This window comes from Quercus suber, unplaced genomic scaffold (assembly GCF_002906115.3).
Source record: "Quercus suber isolate HL8 unplaced genomic scaffold, Cork oak 2.0 scaffold_51, whole genome shotgun sequence".
NCBI classification, from domain to species: Eukaryota; Viridiplantae; Streptophyta; class Magnoliopsida; order Fagales; family Fagaceae; genus Quercus; species Quercus suber.
The window spans coordinates 1,476,623-1,493,737 of record NW_027069516.1 but is presented as its reverse complement, the minus strand read 5'-3'; the positions used below and the strand labels follow the sequence as shown (position 1 = coordinate 1,493,737).

Below are 17,115 nucleotides of genomic sequence, written 5' to 3'. Positions count from 1 at the left end.
TTCATGGCTCACTTACCACGGAGAGGGCAGAGCAGAGGAGATGAGCGTGAGAGTGAGAGAGCTGAGAGCACGGCAGAGCAGAGAAGAGACAAGAGAAAGCATGAAGTGTGAGAGAACTGAGGTATATATATTGCAAGGGTAATTTGGTAAACAGGCAGACCTAACGGATACATATGCGCGTTTGCCTTTGCTTATGGACCTCTGATGCTCCATATTGTTGCGCGTTCATGGATTAGTTTTTTGCCTTGGCCCAAAACGCGACTTTTTTCAAAAAGTTGCGTTTTGGGCTGAGCCAAACGCAAAAAGTTTCTCAGCATTTGTAAAATGCGCATAAATGGTAAAAGTTGGCTCTAAAAGCCCAACCAAACGGGCACTTAGGTACATGACCTTAAGTACTGTTTTTTAGGTTCCCCTCTTAAAATTCAGCTATGTTGCTACTTAACTAAAAAATATACTTCTATCCCATGAGAAAAAATCCACATGGTAGAATCTTAAAAAGGGAACCTAAAAAACAGCACCTAAGTACTGTATTTAAGTCTGACTCATATTAATATTCTCCATTTTGAAAACATGTGGTTACAAGCCGAACCACGGAAATAATGTAAACAATCAATAGTACTAGGTACATATCCATGCATTTTCACATTCAATTTCATAACTTGTTAATTTGTGTAACTATGAGTGATTGACTAAAAGTAGTGGATTTATGTAAATAAGGGTGGGCAAAAAGTGTCCAACACTCCCAATCACACATTTCAACTTTCAGAATGTAAAATTGAGTGTCTCTCTCAAATTATTCCAATAAGAAGCCTTATAAATTGGATAACTCTTTCTCCCAGAAAAATAAAAATTGTGTCATTCTAGTTGATAACAGCTATGAAAGATGCCCCCTACTTTCAATGTATTTATCACTCTTATAGCGCATCATTTGAAGTTATTATGTTGGTGCTACTCAGGGGCGGACCTAGGATTTCAAGCTAGGGGGGTGAAGTATAGGAAGAAGAAAAAAAATCCAAATAAGTATCCATATAGTACTAACAAACTATAAACCAAGATAAATACACAAAATCATTATTTCTTAATTAAAATGCAATCATTTACCAATAAAGACAAAAAAAAATACAAAATAATATTTTTTCCTTAAAGTATCAATTGTTACAAAAAAAAATAGTAATAATAATTTTCACAAACCAAGACTTACTTTTGCTACTTTAATATAGCATTTGAAATATCTAATACCATAGTGTTTTTGATATTTGGTGTTCTAAATACTAAATATTTACTATTTAGAACACTTAATAGTAGTACTCTAATATTGGATTGACTGAGATTTTTTTTTTTTTTTTTTAATTTTGTTTTGATAAGTTTTTTAGTTGGGTAGTTTCTAGTTGGGTTAGACTAATTAAAAGAGAGGAAGTCTAAGTTTTGGGAAGAGTGAGGCACAATTCTAGAAATAAAAAATATATAATCATTAACAAACTTTTTTTTTTATTTTTCCTTTGGGCTAGGGGGCCCAATTTATTTCCATTTTTTTTTTCTTCGGCCCCCCGTGGATCCATCCCTGCACTACTCAGGCCTCTTTTCTACTTTTGTCATGCAATCATCTAATCAGCCCATAATCTAATCAACTGCTTCATCATTAGCTATTTATTCAACAAAAAAAAAATTCCTACTTGAACTTATTATTAGTTATTCATCCATAGAAATTATTTGAAATTTTTTCTCCTTTTCTAGTTGAAAAAATCTTATTTATCCCAGAAACAAAACATGCTTTATCTTAACCACCAAATAAATTTAGAGAAATACTCCAACCCACTGATCTTATTAATAAACTGTGTCTTGCATTTATACATATATGGTTTAGGAAATATGATGATTTACATTTGTCTAAATTAAAGGGTCTATGAGAATCCTTAATAAAAATTTATTAACTCGAAAGGCCTAAAGTAACAAACACCTTATGCTTCTCAGCTCTTGCTAAACTGATCCTGCTTCGGCTCAACACTTTCATCATTCTTAGGCCTTGTGTTCATAAGAACCTGTTGAAGAATGGATTTAAATTATATATGCAAACATGACACAGATTCTATACAAGTGTGTGTGTGTGTGTGTGTGTGTGTGTAAATAAAGCTCTCAGACAGGTACGAGATATTCACCTTCCTAAGCATGATATTTTCATTGACCAGAGTTGAGATCTTCTCTTCTAATTTCGAGTTCCTGTCCTGTAAGTCTTTGGCTCTTGATTCCAGGTCAGTGACATATACCTTCTTCCTTTCTCGGGCTTGTTGAGCAGACACCCTGTTCCTTAGCAACCTATTAAGAGGGAGATTATGCTTTGGATCACTCACCATACTTTCAGCAAGGCCAATACACTTATCTGATCGTGTTGAATGATTATTGTATTTAAGAAACCATTTGCATTTCGACAAAGAATATGATGGCCTATTTACCATCTTCTTAGCACTTGTTTTACAAGATAAAGTTTCCTTCAATTTGAAGGAATGTTCTTCAATGTATTACATGGCCATTCAAAAGACTTCCATATACACTTCAATTACATGACTTATTAAATGATTTAAACAGCTCACATAACTATTAAATATATTATATAATTGTCTATTAAAAATTATCTTGTTAGCATATACTTAGTGTTTTGACTCATTAAATCATTTACACAAGTCACGACATTAATATAGATCTATGACTCCATTTGATAAGAAATGAGCTATTATAAGTATTGTCTCACATCCTAATTCGTGTTCTTACCAACCTTTTTTCTTGAGAATCAATATCATAACCACTAAAAGTGTCTCATCCTATTTCCACAATTTTAACCACAAAATTATAGAATTATAGAAAAGTGTTGAGTTGTAAATTCCTTGTTTTGTGTTGGTTTTATTCCGTGCCTATTTCCTTGTATTTTCATGCTTAATGTTTATGTATTTTGTGGGCTTTATTTGTAATTGGGTTGGGTTAGAAATTACAAGAAGAGCAGCTAGTCGTGCTAACTGGTGAAATGACTCGCCAAACCAAGTAACTCATGAGTGGTGCATGTGACTTACACGTGAGAAGTTTCAGAAAGCAATCAATAGGAAATTCGTGAGACAGCCTGTCTCATGAGTGGCTTGGCACTAGAAAGAATTCTATTATTTTTGGATCACATGTTGTACCTTTTTATACCACATATATATACACTCATTTCTCACTATTTTGACCTAGAGACACCCACTTGAGAGTTGAGAGAATTTTAATCAACTCTCTTACCTCTCACCATTGCGATACCTTTGAGAGGAGATTAACCCAATTACAAACATCACCATCAATTAAGTGCTGTGAGTGAATTGATTGTTGGGAAACATTAGAGAAACGCATTTTCAGCCATTGAGGCTTGAAGGTGCAATTAGGTTTGGTTGCAGGATCTAGAAAGTTAGTTAAAGACAAGACTCAAAGATTTATGTTGGTAGCTGGAACTTGGAGGTCTCAAGTGCATTGGATAGCTTAGGCTTAGAAGGTTTTTATGTATTCTTGTACTCTAACTTATTCACTAGTAAATCACTTCCTACTCGGGAGACCACGGAGAGGTTTTCATTCTAAGTACTCTGGGGTTCCTCTTCAAAAACACATTAGGTGTTATCTTGGGTTTGCTTATCTTTACATTCTACCCTTTACATATTGCATTGTTTAATTATGTTTATTCATGTAATTGTTGAGTTCCATGCTTAGCTAATTTGGTTAATTGTGTAAATTCCGATTTAATTGTTGTACGGGGTGGTGTTAGGTTGGTAATAATGAGCCAATCCACCATCACCACGTGTCCAAGGCATAGCAGATAATAAGAAAAGAAAGATAAATAGATATATATATATATATATAAATGAAAAAGTATATAGCCATTGGTTATTGTCCACAAGTCCAAGATAGCGGGTAAAAATAATGACAAAATCAGTCAAGGACTATTACAGTTGCACAACAAATCCCAGCCTGCTACTAGTTTTGGCCATATTATAGTAGAAGGCCAGCTTGTCAAAGCACCATTATTGCGTGCAGTACAAGCACAAGCACAAGCACTCCTGTCAAAGAAGCACCAAATGCAAGTTGTCCTATTTTGTCAAGATTCTACCTTGTCCTTCTCCGATGAGAAGGCAACACCTTACCCATTAGCAAAGTGACACATACCCACCTCCACCGCTATAAAAGAATGGAGGGCTCAAGGAAGAAAAGGAGAACAAATGACCAGCTCTCTCTCTCTCTCTACCGTGGAAGCCTTTTCTCACCTTCTCTTTCTCTCTTATCTTTATTGTTTATCCTCACTCTTTCTCCATTGTAGCATAATACCCCATTGTAACTATTTTCTAAATATAGTGGAATATTCAAATGACTTGTGCCCGTGGTTTTCTCCCTCTCCAAATATAGAGGGTTTCCACGTTAAAAAAATCTACATATATTTCTCTTGCACTGTCAATTTCTGCAACTTTACTTTCTCATTATTAAGCACCAAGTTTAATTGGTGTGTAAATGCCGTGATAGAAATCTAGTGCCGTACCAAATCAATACCATGTACAATTGTAATTAGCTTAAAACTGATTAAACGGTAATTAAAATTTGGAGTCTAAAATAGTACTTAATTATTTAGGCATTGCACTCTCAAAAAGCTTCTAATAAATGTGTTAGAAATATTGGGTCAAACTGAAAACAATTAGAGTATGCCCAGTAGTGGGCTCAATCCAATCTATTGCCCAAGAGTTTGTATCTCTTGACTTCGTATCCTTTGGTTGTCTATATAGAGGAGGGTGAGGCTTATTTGTGCAACTTATAGGATTTTCACATGTGTGGTGTTATAGAGAACAACACATTGAGAAACATCTCTCTCTCTCTTTCTCATCAATTTCATCAAAGTATTTAGGTTGTGGATGATGTGTGTTTTGTTCTTGCAACAAACACACTGTTGAGACTCATAATAAAAATCTGGGGAGATTAATCTTGATTTTCTACAAAATATCTAATGGTAGTTATGACATAGACTGAAAATGACATATAATTACTGATGTCCTTTAGGTTGTCTGATACTCATATACCGGACTACCTCAAATCGATTTTGATGCAAGGAATTTCAAGTAGCTATATCCTAATCCTCTTGTAACTAATTAGTTAGTTAGTCACATGATCTCCTAAGCATTAGCCGATAGGATTTAGACACTTGTCAACCATCTAAAGGCTGCCAATGCCAAACAACCAATGTAAGTAGTAGAATGTAAGCTTTTTGTATATCAATTTTTGTATGTAAATGAATTGTTAGACTTTGTGTGCTATTTGGAACTGTGTGTTCTTGCAGGGGTACTTATCCACCTATCAATGTGTTCTAAGCAACTCAGCCATTTTATTGTTTCTAAACCATACACAAACAACCCATCACATTCCCTGCATCAGATTTATATGTTGTAAAGTTAAGATTTTTATGTAACATTTATGTTGGCTTTATTTCATGACAAAAAATGTTGTAATTGCATTAATTTATTTCCTTGTATTTTGTGGGATTCAATTGTAATGAGTTTAGTATTAAGTTGGTGAAAATTGCTGAAGAAGTTGATCTCATGACTTGGCTTGCAACTGCAGCACTCGCGAAAGGTCATGTGAGGAGCACATGTGGAAGTTCAAGAGTAGGTGCATCTTGCAACTTGGCCAACCCGCGAGATGACCCGCAAGATAACCTAACAATTGGGATTTTAAGTGTGATTCTTATACCCTTCACTCATACTAAATATATGCTCATTACCACAAAATTGTAAGCAAGTTATTTAGAAGAAAACCCTAGAGAGGTTTCCACAACACCCACCTTTTAGAGAGAGCTACTCATCCTTAAATGAGAAATCCTTGTAGTCTCTTCTCCTTTCCCTCTCCTATTATCATACATTAAGAAGAGATTTGTACTCAAACACAACCCACACCCACTCAAAGTGTAAAGAATGTTTTGGAGTTTGGGAAGCATTGGGTCTTTGCCAAAATAAGTCGGTGAGGCTTGGTAGTGCAATCGGACAGTATTGTGAGATCTGGAATGCTAGTGAAGACAAGAGTCTGAGAGGTCCGTTAGTAGCTGGAGTTTGGAGAGCTCAAGTACTTTGCATAGATTAGGCTTGAAAAGTTTTTTTTTGGTTATCCTTGTACTCTAACTTATTCACTAGTGGATCAGTTGGGCTTGGAGGGTCGCCGATTTCTTCAGTTTTCTTCTTCGATAACACATCGCCATGTTATTTTGGGTTTGAGTATCTTTTCCCTACTGCCCTTTACATATTTGCCTTGCACTAATTGGTTCATTCATGCAATTGTTGAATGCTTTGATTAATTAATTTGCTAATCACGTATGTTCCACATTAAGTGTGTTATGCTTAAAATTAATCAAGACGCAATTAAAATTGTGGATCTAAACAAGTTCTAGTTGTTTTACTATTGAGCTTTCATATGTTAATCTCCTCCTAATTAGGCTTAGACATTTTTATAGTTGTTCTTCTAATCCAGGGATTCTTGTGGTATAAGGGTCTTAGATTGCCTCGTTAACTTATTTTTATATGTATAATTTTTTAAAACTTCACTTTTTTTTTTTAACAATAATTGTATTTTTGCCATCGTTTAGCCAGAAAAAAAAAAAAAAAAAAAAATCCAAATGAACCATAAAATTAATCCATTGCAATACTAAAAGCAATCGTATGATTTTCCCTTTTTTTTAAGGTTAAATGCTATAAAAAAAGAAAAAGAAAAACATGTACAATAAAAGCTAGCTATATAATTATAATCTGATATATATTTATAAATGGGTTTATTCATCCAAAAATTAAACAGAAAAAGAAGATTAAGATACCTCTTGAGACGTCTGTATTCTTTATCAACAGGGTTTCTTCCCCTGCGACGCTTACCAGATAACCCAGAAGTACTGTGGTGCTGAGTCTCTGCACTATTATTTTCCTTATTATTACCAAAAACATTAGAGATGTCAGAAGAATTCATAGTTGGTGGAGTTTCCACGTCTGGAACTGTGAACAAATCTTCATCACTCTCTTCTGAAAATCAAAATTAACCAATGCTAAAAAATATAAATATATATATATTCTATAATAATTAATTAAGGACTTGAATATAAACAAATATTGATGAAAAATATATACATTATATGCACTAACCTACTTTGCTCTGCTTGTGTGGAAAGAGAGAATGGGGGAAAGGGTTGCTGTTATTGCTATCTGAAGCTCTTGGAAGAGACATCTTTAGCTCTCAATGATCTCAGCGATGGCCTGACTCAATCAGAAATGAGTGTGTTGTAGTAGCATTGAACTCTCTCTCTCTCTCGTCTTTGCTTGGACTTTTTTGTCATCTTGGAAAGGCAAAGTTTTGGTTCATAAACGAACACGTTGATATATAGAAAGCCGCCACTTTTTTCCTTTTCATATTAATATGTGAATTAAATACTATTGATTGTACTTTTCTTAGGGCTTAAATGAATCACGTGCAAGGCACGTGCTGCCCTAATTGTGAGAAAATTAATATAAATTTTGTGTGTGAAATTGTGAATTTTAGCTCACTTAATTTGATTATATTAAAAAAGAAGTTTAATGTAGCTCATCCGGAGGCTGTGTGGTTGGAAGATTCTCCACCACCAGCCAGAGATGCTTTGTATTTTGATTTATCTGGTTTAAATGAATGAAGTTTGATTTGCATTTCAAAAAAATGTAGCTCATCCAATTTTGGCTCATCCAATAAACCAAAAGCACTGTAGCTCCAGTACTATCCATCAATAATAGCTTACTTATAATTTGTTGTGAAATTAATGTGAAAATGTTGTGGATTTAACATTTTTTTTATTTGATATATAAGAAACTGAGATTTCAACAATTGTGAAAATATTGTGATAACAATAAGTGTTGTAACATTTTTTTTAAACATTTATTTTCAGTTGTAGTTGGCTACAGTCTCATATTTTATTATTTTATTTCGACTTGTAAGAAATTGACACATCAATAGTTGTGAAAATATTGTGAAATTTGTTGTGTCAGTATAACAATATAAATGTCAGCTTACATCAATATTTAAAAGAAAAAAAAAAACACAAACCCATTACTGAAAAAAAAAAAAAACAAAAAAAAAAGAGACTAACTAAACCAAAGCATTGTTCTAGCTAGAGTGCTGCACAGTGCAAAAACACTGGATGTATAGTGTCAAGACACTGTGCGTGCATTCGCGTTTTTATTATAAACATTTATTTTTAGTTGTGGTTGGTCACTGTCTCATATTTTATTATTTTATTTCGATTTGTAAGAAATTGACATGTCAATAATTGTGAAAATATTGTAAAATTTATTGTGTCAGTATAACAATATATATACCAGCTTACATAAATATTTAAAAGGAAAAAAAAAAACACAAACAAATTACTAAAAAAAAAAATTAGGCACAGTAGCTAAAGTGCCTCTTGGTCCTGTAGCTACCGTGCAAAAATACTGTATTAATAAGTGTCACAACATTTTTACAAAATATTTATTTTCAATTGTGGTTGGTCACAGTTTCATATTTTATTATTTTATTTTGACTTATAAGAAATTAATACCTCAATAATTGTGAAAATATTGTGAAATTTGTTGTGTCAGTATAACAAATTAACAATATATTAAAAAAAAGTACAAACGGAAGACTTAAAAAAAAAATGTAACTACTGTAGCTACTGTGCAAAACTTAAACAAAAGGGTTGAAAAAAAAAAAATGTGCCTCACAAAAAGCACTATTGCCACTACAGTGCGCGCACAGTGCAATACGTTATTTGCACAGCGCCGAAGCGCTGTAGCGGGCATAGGCGCTTTTATATATAAGAAATCATTCTTAAACAGCTCAGGCTTGATTCGATAAAAAATTTATTTATGTTTGTTTGTTTATAAATAAGCCAAGTTTAAATTTTAGTTTTAGGCTTCTTTAATAAACGAGCCTAGCTCGAGTAAAAAATATTGTTCATGAACAAACTCGTGAACACCAAGTCTTGATACAAAAGTAACAAAGCAAGTTGAGCATAAACTTATTTATGAGTTTGGTAATAAAATTGATATGACCTTGACAAATAAACTCATATCTTTCTAAAACTTTAATTATTTTAAGTTGAGACCACTCATTCAAACCAAATAGGCTAGATAATAAACTTGATATATGCTTGATAATATACTTATGTTGGATCTCAAGCTCAAAAGCATAATATTGAGCTTGAGTTTGGGCTTGATATTGAGGTTGAACTTGGCTTGACTAATGAATCAAGCCAAGCTAAGCCGAGCTCAAATTTTTATATTTTATAACGAGCTCAACCTTGAACATTATTTGTAGGCTTGTATCAAGCTTAAGTCAAGTTTAAACATTCTATTTTTGTTGTCGAGCCGAACTTGAACATTCACTACTCGACAAAGTTCGGCTTGTTTAGAGCCTTTTTCTCCTTGAAGTTACTATTTCTTTTTCTTTATTTGATTTTTTTCATAAATGAATAGAAAGATCAAAAAAAGTAGTGGGGAGATGAACAAAAATAGTCACTCTACAAATATAAGTGCTTATGAGATGTGGAGTTAAGGGCCGGGATTCAAGCCTCCACAAAAAAGCTTTACACACAATTAGAGTATAAATTCTATCTTATAAAAATAAAAAATAAAAAAAAAAGTACAAATGAAAGTTGACATGCAATTAAGATTAAGTTCCAGCTTCATCTATGGTCGTGTATTGGTCTTTTCAAGAAATTGCCTAGCCAGGTTTGCTGGCCCAAGTGACACTAGGAAATCTACAGACTCTGCTAAATAAGTTTTAAAAACTGAAGTCACACGAATTAATCATATCTATTTTATTATATATCCAAGAATTTTGTAGTAAAATTTATTGTATTTTTTAATAATTTAATAATTACAAGAATAAGAGGAAAATTTGAATCTTGATTCATTTAGTAAAAGATTTTCGACAAACTTGTAGTAATTTTTGAACTATGTTATTAAACTATAAAACTGTTGACAAATTTTTAAAAACTTTTACATTTTATATATATATATATATTTTTTTTTTTGAAAAGTCAAAGTTTATTTTCTTTTATGATTATTTGATATGATTGTTTGTTATAGTCAAGTAATAACCTACCGCCACAAGAGAGAAATCAGAAACAAAATCATGTAAATTATCTTTTCTTGAAAATAAAATGGAAATTTTACGAATGAACTAAAAGCCATATCATATTACCTAACAAATTAACCAGCAAAAAAAAAAAAAAAAAAACGACAAATTGTAACCTACACTAAAAGCTTTCTTTCCTTATAATTTTTATTATCTAAAGTAAAATAGTAACATCGCCATCTATAATAAATTAATTAATAAAACAACTTTTCTAGGACTAGGAGCACCAACACTATAAAATCCGATTTTTTTTTTCCCCCAAAAGGGGTACCTTTGCATTTCGCGTATTGGAAATAAATAGTGGATGTGCAACGTGTTAACATGTAGCCCACATGACCGATTGATTAGAAAGATGGCCACATTCTTTCTTATTATGGACCTCAGATGGAGTTGGGTTCCACAAATCGTGGCACTTAGTGAACACCTAGATATTTAAGGCTCAGGCTGGCTTTCGGTAACAACAACTGAACAACTACCTAATATCCGTGGCATGAATTGGCTTGCAACTTGTCATGTCATTTTATAGATCTTAGGCATAAGATGTTCAACATTCATCACAATCACACGTGAATATCTAGCGGTTAACTTTTGTTCTTTTCCTTGGGTTACTATTTTCATCCTCATAAAATAAAATTGATTGTAAAATCTTTTGTCGTTAAATAAAATATCTGAAATTCTATTTCTGCATATACTAAAAATCAATTGGTATTTTGATCTAATAATAAAAGACAATTATTAGGAGCGGCAATGACGCTTTAAGAATTTTTTCTAAAATGATCATTAAGAGTATTTATATTAGTCCGTATGAAATGACATAAGAGCCAAATTTTGCACAACCAACTACAAAATTCATCACACCAACTTATGTATTATTGTGCAAAATGCATTTTAAGACTTTCATTACTCTCAGAGAGAGAGAGAGAGAGAGAGAGAGAGAGAGAGAGAGAGAGAGAGAGAGAGAGAGAGAGAGAGAGAGAGAGAGAGAGAGAGAGAATAGTTTAATAAAATGTAGTGTAAAATAGATCATTTGATGTGGATTTTTTTGAAGAGTGGTTATGTAAAATAGAAACTTTAGGTTTTTATGCTAAATTGGTAATATATATATATATATATTGCATTAGAAATTTTTGTTGTTACTTAACTTATTGATTTTTGTAATTGTGTTTACCCTTATTGTTCCTTGTAACTACATTTTAGGGTGTTCCTTTTTTTTTTTTTTCTTTTTTCTTTTTTTATGGTAGATAATAAAAATCTTTTCCAAAAATATTATACATAATTTTATTATTTTTTCAAGGTCAGGGTATTCGTTTGAACACCCTAACCATAACATGGAGCTGCTCCAAAGGAACGGACGCCAAAGATTGAAACTCTACTTCTAAAAAAATCTTCATAATTTAGTTGTATTATGGGGATTACTATACATATATAGTTGTATTAATCAATGAAATATAAATAATTTTTATTTTTTTAATGAAAATTAACTTTAATACAGACATGTGTTTTAATTTAATAGAAAAATATAATATATTACATTTAAGATAATAAAAAAATTAGATTCTTAAAACAAACTAGGCTTAATGTTCACGAAATCAAGGCCACAGCTATATCTCCCCTTTAAAAAAAGTCTTCAATTTATTATTATTATTATTAGGGTAAATTACAAATTACACTCTAAAAGTTATTATTATTATTATTTTATAAATTGCAAATTACACCTCTAAAATTTGGGAGTACTTGGATTTTATACTCTGAAGTTTTAGAATTTGAATTTTACCCCTTAAAATTTTGAAGTGTTTAGATTTTACACCTCAAAATTCTAAAACTAAAATCCAAACTCTAAAACATCAAGATGTAAAATTCAAACACTCCCAAACTTCACGAGATAAAATCTAAATTCTGAAATTTTAGAATGTAAACTTCTAAAATAACTTTAAAAGTACTGTAATTTACAATTTACCCTTCTTATTAATATCGTTGCTGCTGTTGTTTTTAAAAAGAGCAGAGACAGAGGAAACTCAGGAAGGTGAAAGTGAAATTAAAGGCCATATCCACCTCCTGATATTCTATGAAATCCAAGTCCAACCCAATATTAAGGATCAACCCATTCGTCAAGCCCGCCCGCAAACCTTCAAGTTGATTGAGCCAACCCCTTCAAGTAGAGCTAGCGTGACATGGTTGTCAGGCTCATTGCGTGAGCTCTAATCAAGTGTGGGCTGGAATACATGGTCTGGTGCACCCAAACTTGGGCCATGCATGAGTTACGTTTCGCTTGTTGAGGTTAAAATTCTCAACCAAATTGCCTACAATGGGTTAAAAAATTCCAAACCACTACTGACTCACCAACCTCTACAATCAACAAGTTGATTGAAAATATACACGGTTTTGATTCTATAGGTTAACAAAATACATTTGCGTAGATTGAAAATTATTCTCTGATTGGGCAATAAAATAGAACCTTTCAGCAGGTATTCGATTAAATTATTCTTCATTTATTTTTACATAAAAAAAAGAAAAAGAAAAGAAAGAAAAAGAATAACAAAAACACAAAAAAATAATTAAATAAATAAATAAAAGATGACACATAAGATTTTTTTTTTTTTAGCTCTAATCAAGTGTGGGCTGGAATACATGGTCTGGTGCACCCAAACTTGGGCCATGCATGAGTTACGTTTCGCTTGTTGAGGTTAAAATTCTCAACCAAATTGCCTACAATGGGTTAAAAAATTCCAAACCACTACTGACTCACCAACCTCTACAATCAACAAGTTGATTGAAAATATACACGGTTTTGATTCTATAGGTTAACAAAATACATTTGCGTAGATTGAAAATTATTCTCTGATTGGGCAATAAAATAGAACCTTTCAGCAGGTATTCGATTAAATTATTCTTCATTTATTTTTACATAAAAAAAAGAAAAAGAAAAGAAAGAAAAAGAATAACAAAAACACAAAAAAATAATTAAATAAATAAATAAAAGATGACACATAAGATTTTTTTTTTTTTTAAAAAAAGAAAATAGCACAATGCAAGCCAAAGCATCTGGCCAATTGATTATGCATCAGATATGGCCCAAATGGGACATGAAAACAAGTCCTGGCACAGTAGCTAGCTTCCCCCAGGGCCACTACCAAAAAAAGTTATTTAAAGAAACTTAAAAAGACTGTAAACTTCGATGCTCTATTTTCACAAATTTGTTAACCCGGCCAGCGTGCTATAATATATCCCATATGGGCAATTACCTAAAGTGTCCTGACAATTGATAATGCTATGAAACAGAGGTCCACGATGCAAGCCTAGAAATGGGATCGTGCACACCCCAGCAACTCAGTTGTAGAGGCTTAGGTGGGTGTAATCAAATAATGGCTTTCTATAAATTTGACTGAGAAATGAGTATTAAGACAAAAGAAATTCAATGTCTCTATCAGCTAGAAAGAACTGAGTGAAATGGACAGCTTAGGAGAGAATAAAAGTTAAGGGGAATAAAATAGTGCAAAAGATAAGGGTCCTCATCAAGTTGTCTTTCTTGGGTTCATAAATTTTGAACTGTAAAAGAAAAAAGAGCAAAAGAAAAAGAAAAAGGAAAAGAAAAAAGAAGGGCATATAAATCATGTAAATGAGAATTCGAGGAAGTGCTAAAATAGGCAATGGAAGCTTTTAACACAAAGTGAGAGTACTAAGGGAGAGATCAACATGCTTAAGTTGTACATAAAGTTCGTTGCATATAAAAAAATAAAGGTATTGGAGGGAGAGCAAGATGCCTAATGGAAGCAACATTGAGCCTGAGGGAGCAACCTTCTCTTTCACCCTTGTTTGTTACAACCCTAATCTTTTCTTCCTCTTGGTACCTTCCTTTAGGAGCAAGCTTTCCCTCTTGTTCCTCTCTCTGTCTCTCTCCAATTACACAAGCATGTACTTAATCGCATGCATTGCATATATCAATTTGTGCAAGGAAAAAGAAATACATGAATAACATATGTGGGGATACTAGGATCTTGCTTCTATGTTAAAACTACTGCAGCTTGCCAGCTTGGTGGTATAGGTAATTGGGGGGAGAAAGTAGGTATTAAAAAAGAAAAAAAAAATAGCCCCCATACATGTCAAGATAGAAAGAAAAAAAAATGTAGAGAGAAAAAGTTGAAGCAAAAGAATAACGTGCTTTTATCTAACGATTCCCACCTATTCCATAGTAAAAAGTCCTCATCTAACATTCTCTTATGTTATGAATTATGATTCACAATATTTTCAAATTTTTCATTTTTATAAATTATTAATCCCAGATATTAAAAGTGTTCACTCTCTCGTGACCATCAAAAATCATATATTTTTCATCTTTATCTCGTTTGATTAAGCTTACACTCCTTGTACTCTGCAATATCTTATATTACATGAATGTTGATTTCATTTATGTACAGGGGAATAGGTGTTCTAAATGTTCATAATCTGCTTCTTTTATATCTACGAAAGTAAGATTCTTACATTGCATACCCTATCTGTTAAAGGAACATTTTTTCAAGGCGTCACATATATAGGTTGAAACATTGATGTCGCTTTTGATCTGAATAACAAAGCCAGCTCATTCAGGCTGGTCCTTCATTACTTCCTTTGCACGTGTATATGTTCATGTGCATAAATTTGACGATGAGAGAGAGGGAGGATTTGATTGAGGAATTTAGTTGATTGCATGTTTCTTAAAGTTGAGAACATGTATATTCTCTTAATCGCTTTTGAGGGACCTCTTAGACTTAGATTGGTTCAAAAAGTCCTTTAAACAATCCATCATCGATCAAACCGAACCTTCCACCAGGCCTTTTAAGACTTTTTTTTTTTCCCCTAACCTCACTTCCAAGTTTCAAACCTCACGTCCATCTTTTGTCCCCCACACTCAACAACCCTAGTTTCTTTTCTCTAATGACTAGTAGCCTAACGTATAAACTATCATTAATTATCGTTGCAATGCCTGTTTTTTTATATTTTTTTTATAACTTCACTATTTGTTCAAACAATATTTTAGAATAATCTTGCACATAAGTCAAAACGTTTTCAATTTATTACCTAATATCAAGGGAAAATAGTTCCATTTATCTAGAATCGGGCAATCAAATCTGGGTAACTATTTGGATTTTGGACACACCATGCATGAAATTAGAAAATTGCATTCTATATGCTTAAATAAAAACAGATTTAGTAAGTGGGTTCCAGTTAGCTCAACTGATAAAGTCTCTGATGATTATATAAGAGATCTGGGGTTTCATCTCCACCTACACCAAAAATTGATTGATATCTTGGTCTAATGATAAAAAACTATCATCAGGAACAAACGCCATAAATTGAAACTCTCTAAAAAAAACAGATTTAGTAACATTTTTCAATTCCATATGCTAAAGCGAAGGTACATGTATTTTTTTCTGATGACTGGTAGAAAAGCAATCTCTTCACTTTGCAATTTGTGAATAGACCATTAATATATATATTTTTTATCTTATTTAATCACTTAGGTTTTCGAATTACTAATGTTTAATGAATGATGTTAGGAACTTAGGGCAGCTCAAAGAAAAAAAAAATGATTTTAAGGGACAAGGGACGTGGGGTAAGAGTTCACGTGGGAATAGCTTATTATTGAAAGTCTTGCTCGTACAAATTGGCCAATGTCAAGCTTAACGAGCATGATCACAATGCTTGAAGTTAAATATAAAATACAAGAGCTCCATTTCAATTTTGCAAGTGAGAGTGATAATATAATAAAGGAACAAGAGAGAAAACGTAGAACAAAAGAGAGAGGATTGTCTGCTCTCCTCCTCCACTTTTTTGTTGTTGTTGTTAACAATAAAACAAATAAATAAATTCTATTTAGTATGAAAAAAATGTATAATTTCTGTTTGGCCGGCCCATTGTTTCAATTTTATATATATGTCTGAAACAGTTGAGAATTGACAATTGAGACATATATTAAAGTATGTCTAATGTGGTCTCTTTGGGTGCAATTATTGACATAGGCTTCAAATGTCGAATACAAATTGAGGAATAATGATTTTCTTTTTCTCCAATTATATCATTTTATAGAAGAGAAATGGATAGCTTTTGAGACCAGATCAAGGAGATCCAGTTGTGCTTGCAAGCTATGAGACGGGAAGACTTGTTTGCTTGTTCCTTGATAGATTGGCACATCTCTCTGTCAGAAAGGTCATAAGCTTTATCAAAAGCATGCTCCTATTTTTCAATATTTAGAAACTCTTATATATTTATTTCTCAATATTTAGAAACTCTTATTCGATGAGAACTTGAGAAGAAATCTTACTAGTTGAGTCAATTGACCCCACTTCAACAAACAATATTAGAGAAGCAATTAAAACATAGTTTATAACTGTACGTTGATCATGTTGAAAAAAATAAAACTCATCTAGACTTATGTTAAAGTCGTTGTGTGACTTTGGGCAATTGAATGATGAAAGAAAACATGAAAAACAGAGCAAACACGAAGATTAAGTCTTACAATGAACTCAATGTAAGTTTTATGCATGGAACAAGCCCAAAATTTATTTGTTTGTTTTATTAGTACATAGGCTTCTAATTAGTTTGGGTCGTCACTTGAGTCATAATATCTCTAACAAGCAGGGACGAACCCAGGTGGGGTCTAAGGGGGCACGGACCCCCCCTAAGTCCAAAATATTATTATTTTTTAATTATTATATATATTTTATTTTTGCTTTCTCCTCAATAAGTCTAACGAGCCTCACCCAAATAGCAACTATCCAACCTAAAAACTTAACAAAAACAATAAAAACATTCACAATGGTGATTGTATTTTAGTCCAAAAAAAAAAAAAACTAGTTTACCACCAAAGAACTAAAAAATCATATGTTATTGAAGAAGCTAAAACTAAATTTTTTGCAACTACAGTAAACTGGTATAAATATCAGTTTACTGTAGCAAGTTGTTAAA

General features: G+C 32.4%; 1 protein-coding gene across 1 annotated transcript; it reads right to left on the bottom strand.

Annotated features, from left to right (window-relative positions):
- Window positions 1-1,793: 1,793 nt before the first annotated feature.
- LOC112020306 (transcription factor HY5-like) lies at window positions 1,794-7,381 on the bottom strand. The gene is made up of 4 exons (XM_024052868.2): window positions 7,173-7,381; window positions 6,854-7,052; window positions 2,157-2,313; window positions 1,794-2,039 (listed from the first exon to the last, which is right to left on the bottom strand). The coding sequence occupies exons 1-4, from the start codon at window positions 7,252-7,254 to the stop codon at window positions 1,968-1,970; spliced, it is 510 nt and encodes a 169-aa protein (XP_023908636.1). The 5' UTR covers window positions 7,255-7,381; the 3' UTR covers window positions 1,794-1,967.
- Window positions 7,382-17,115: the final 9,734 nt, after the last annotated feature.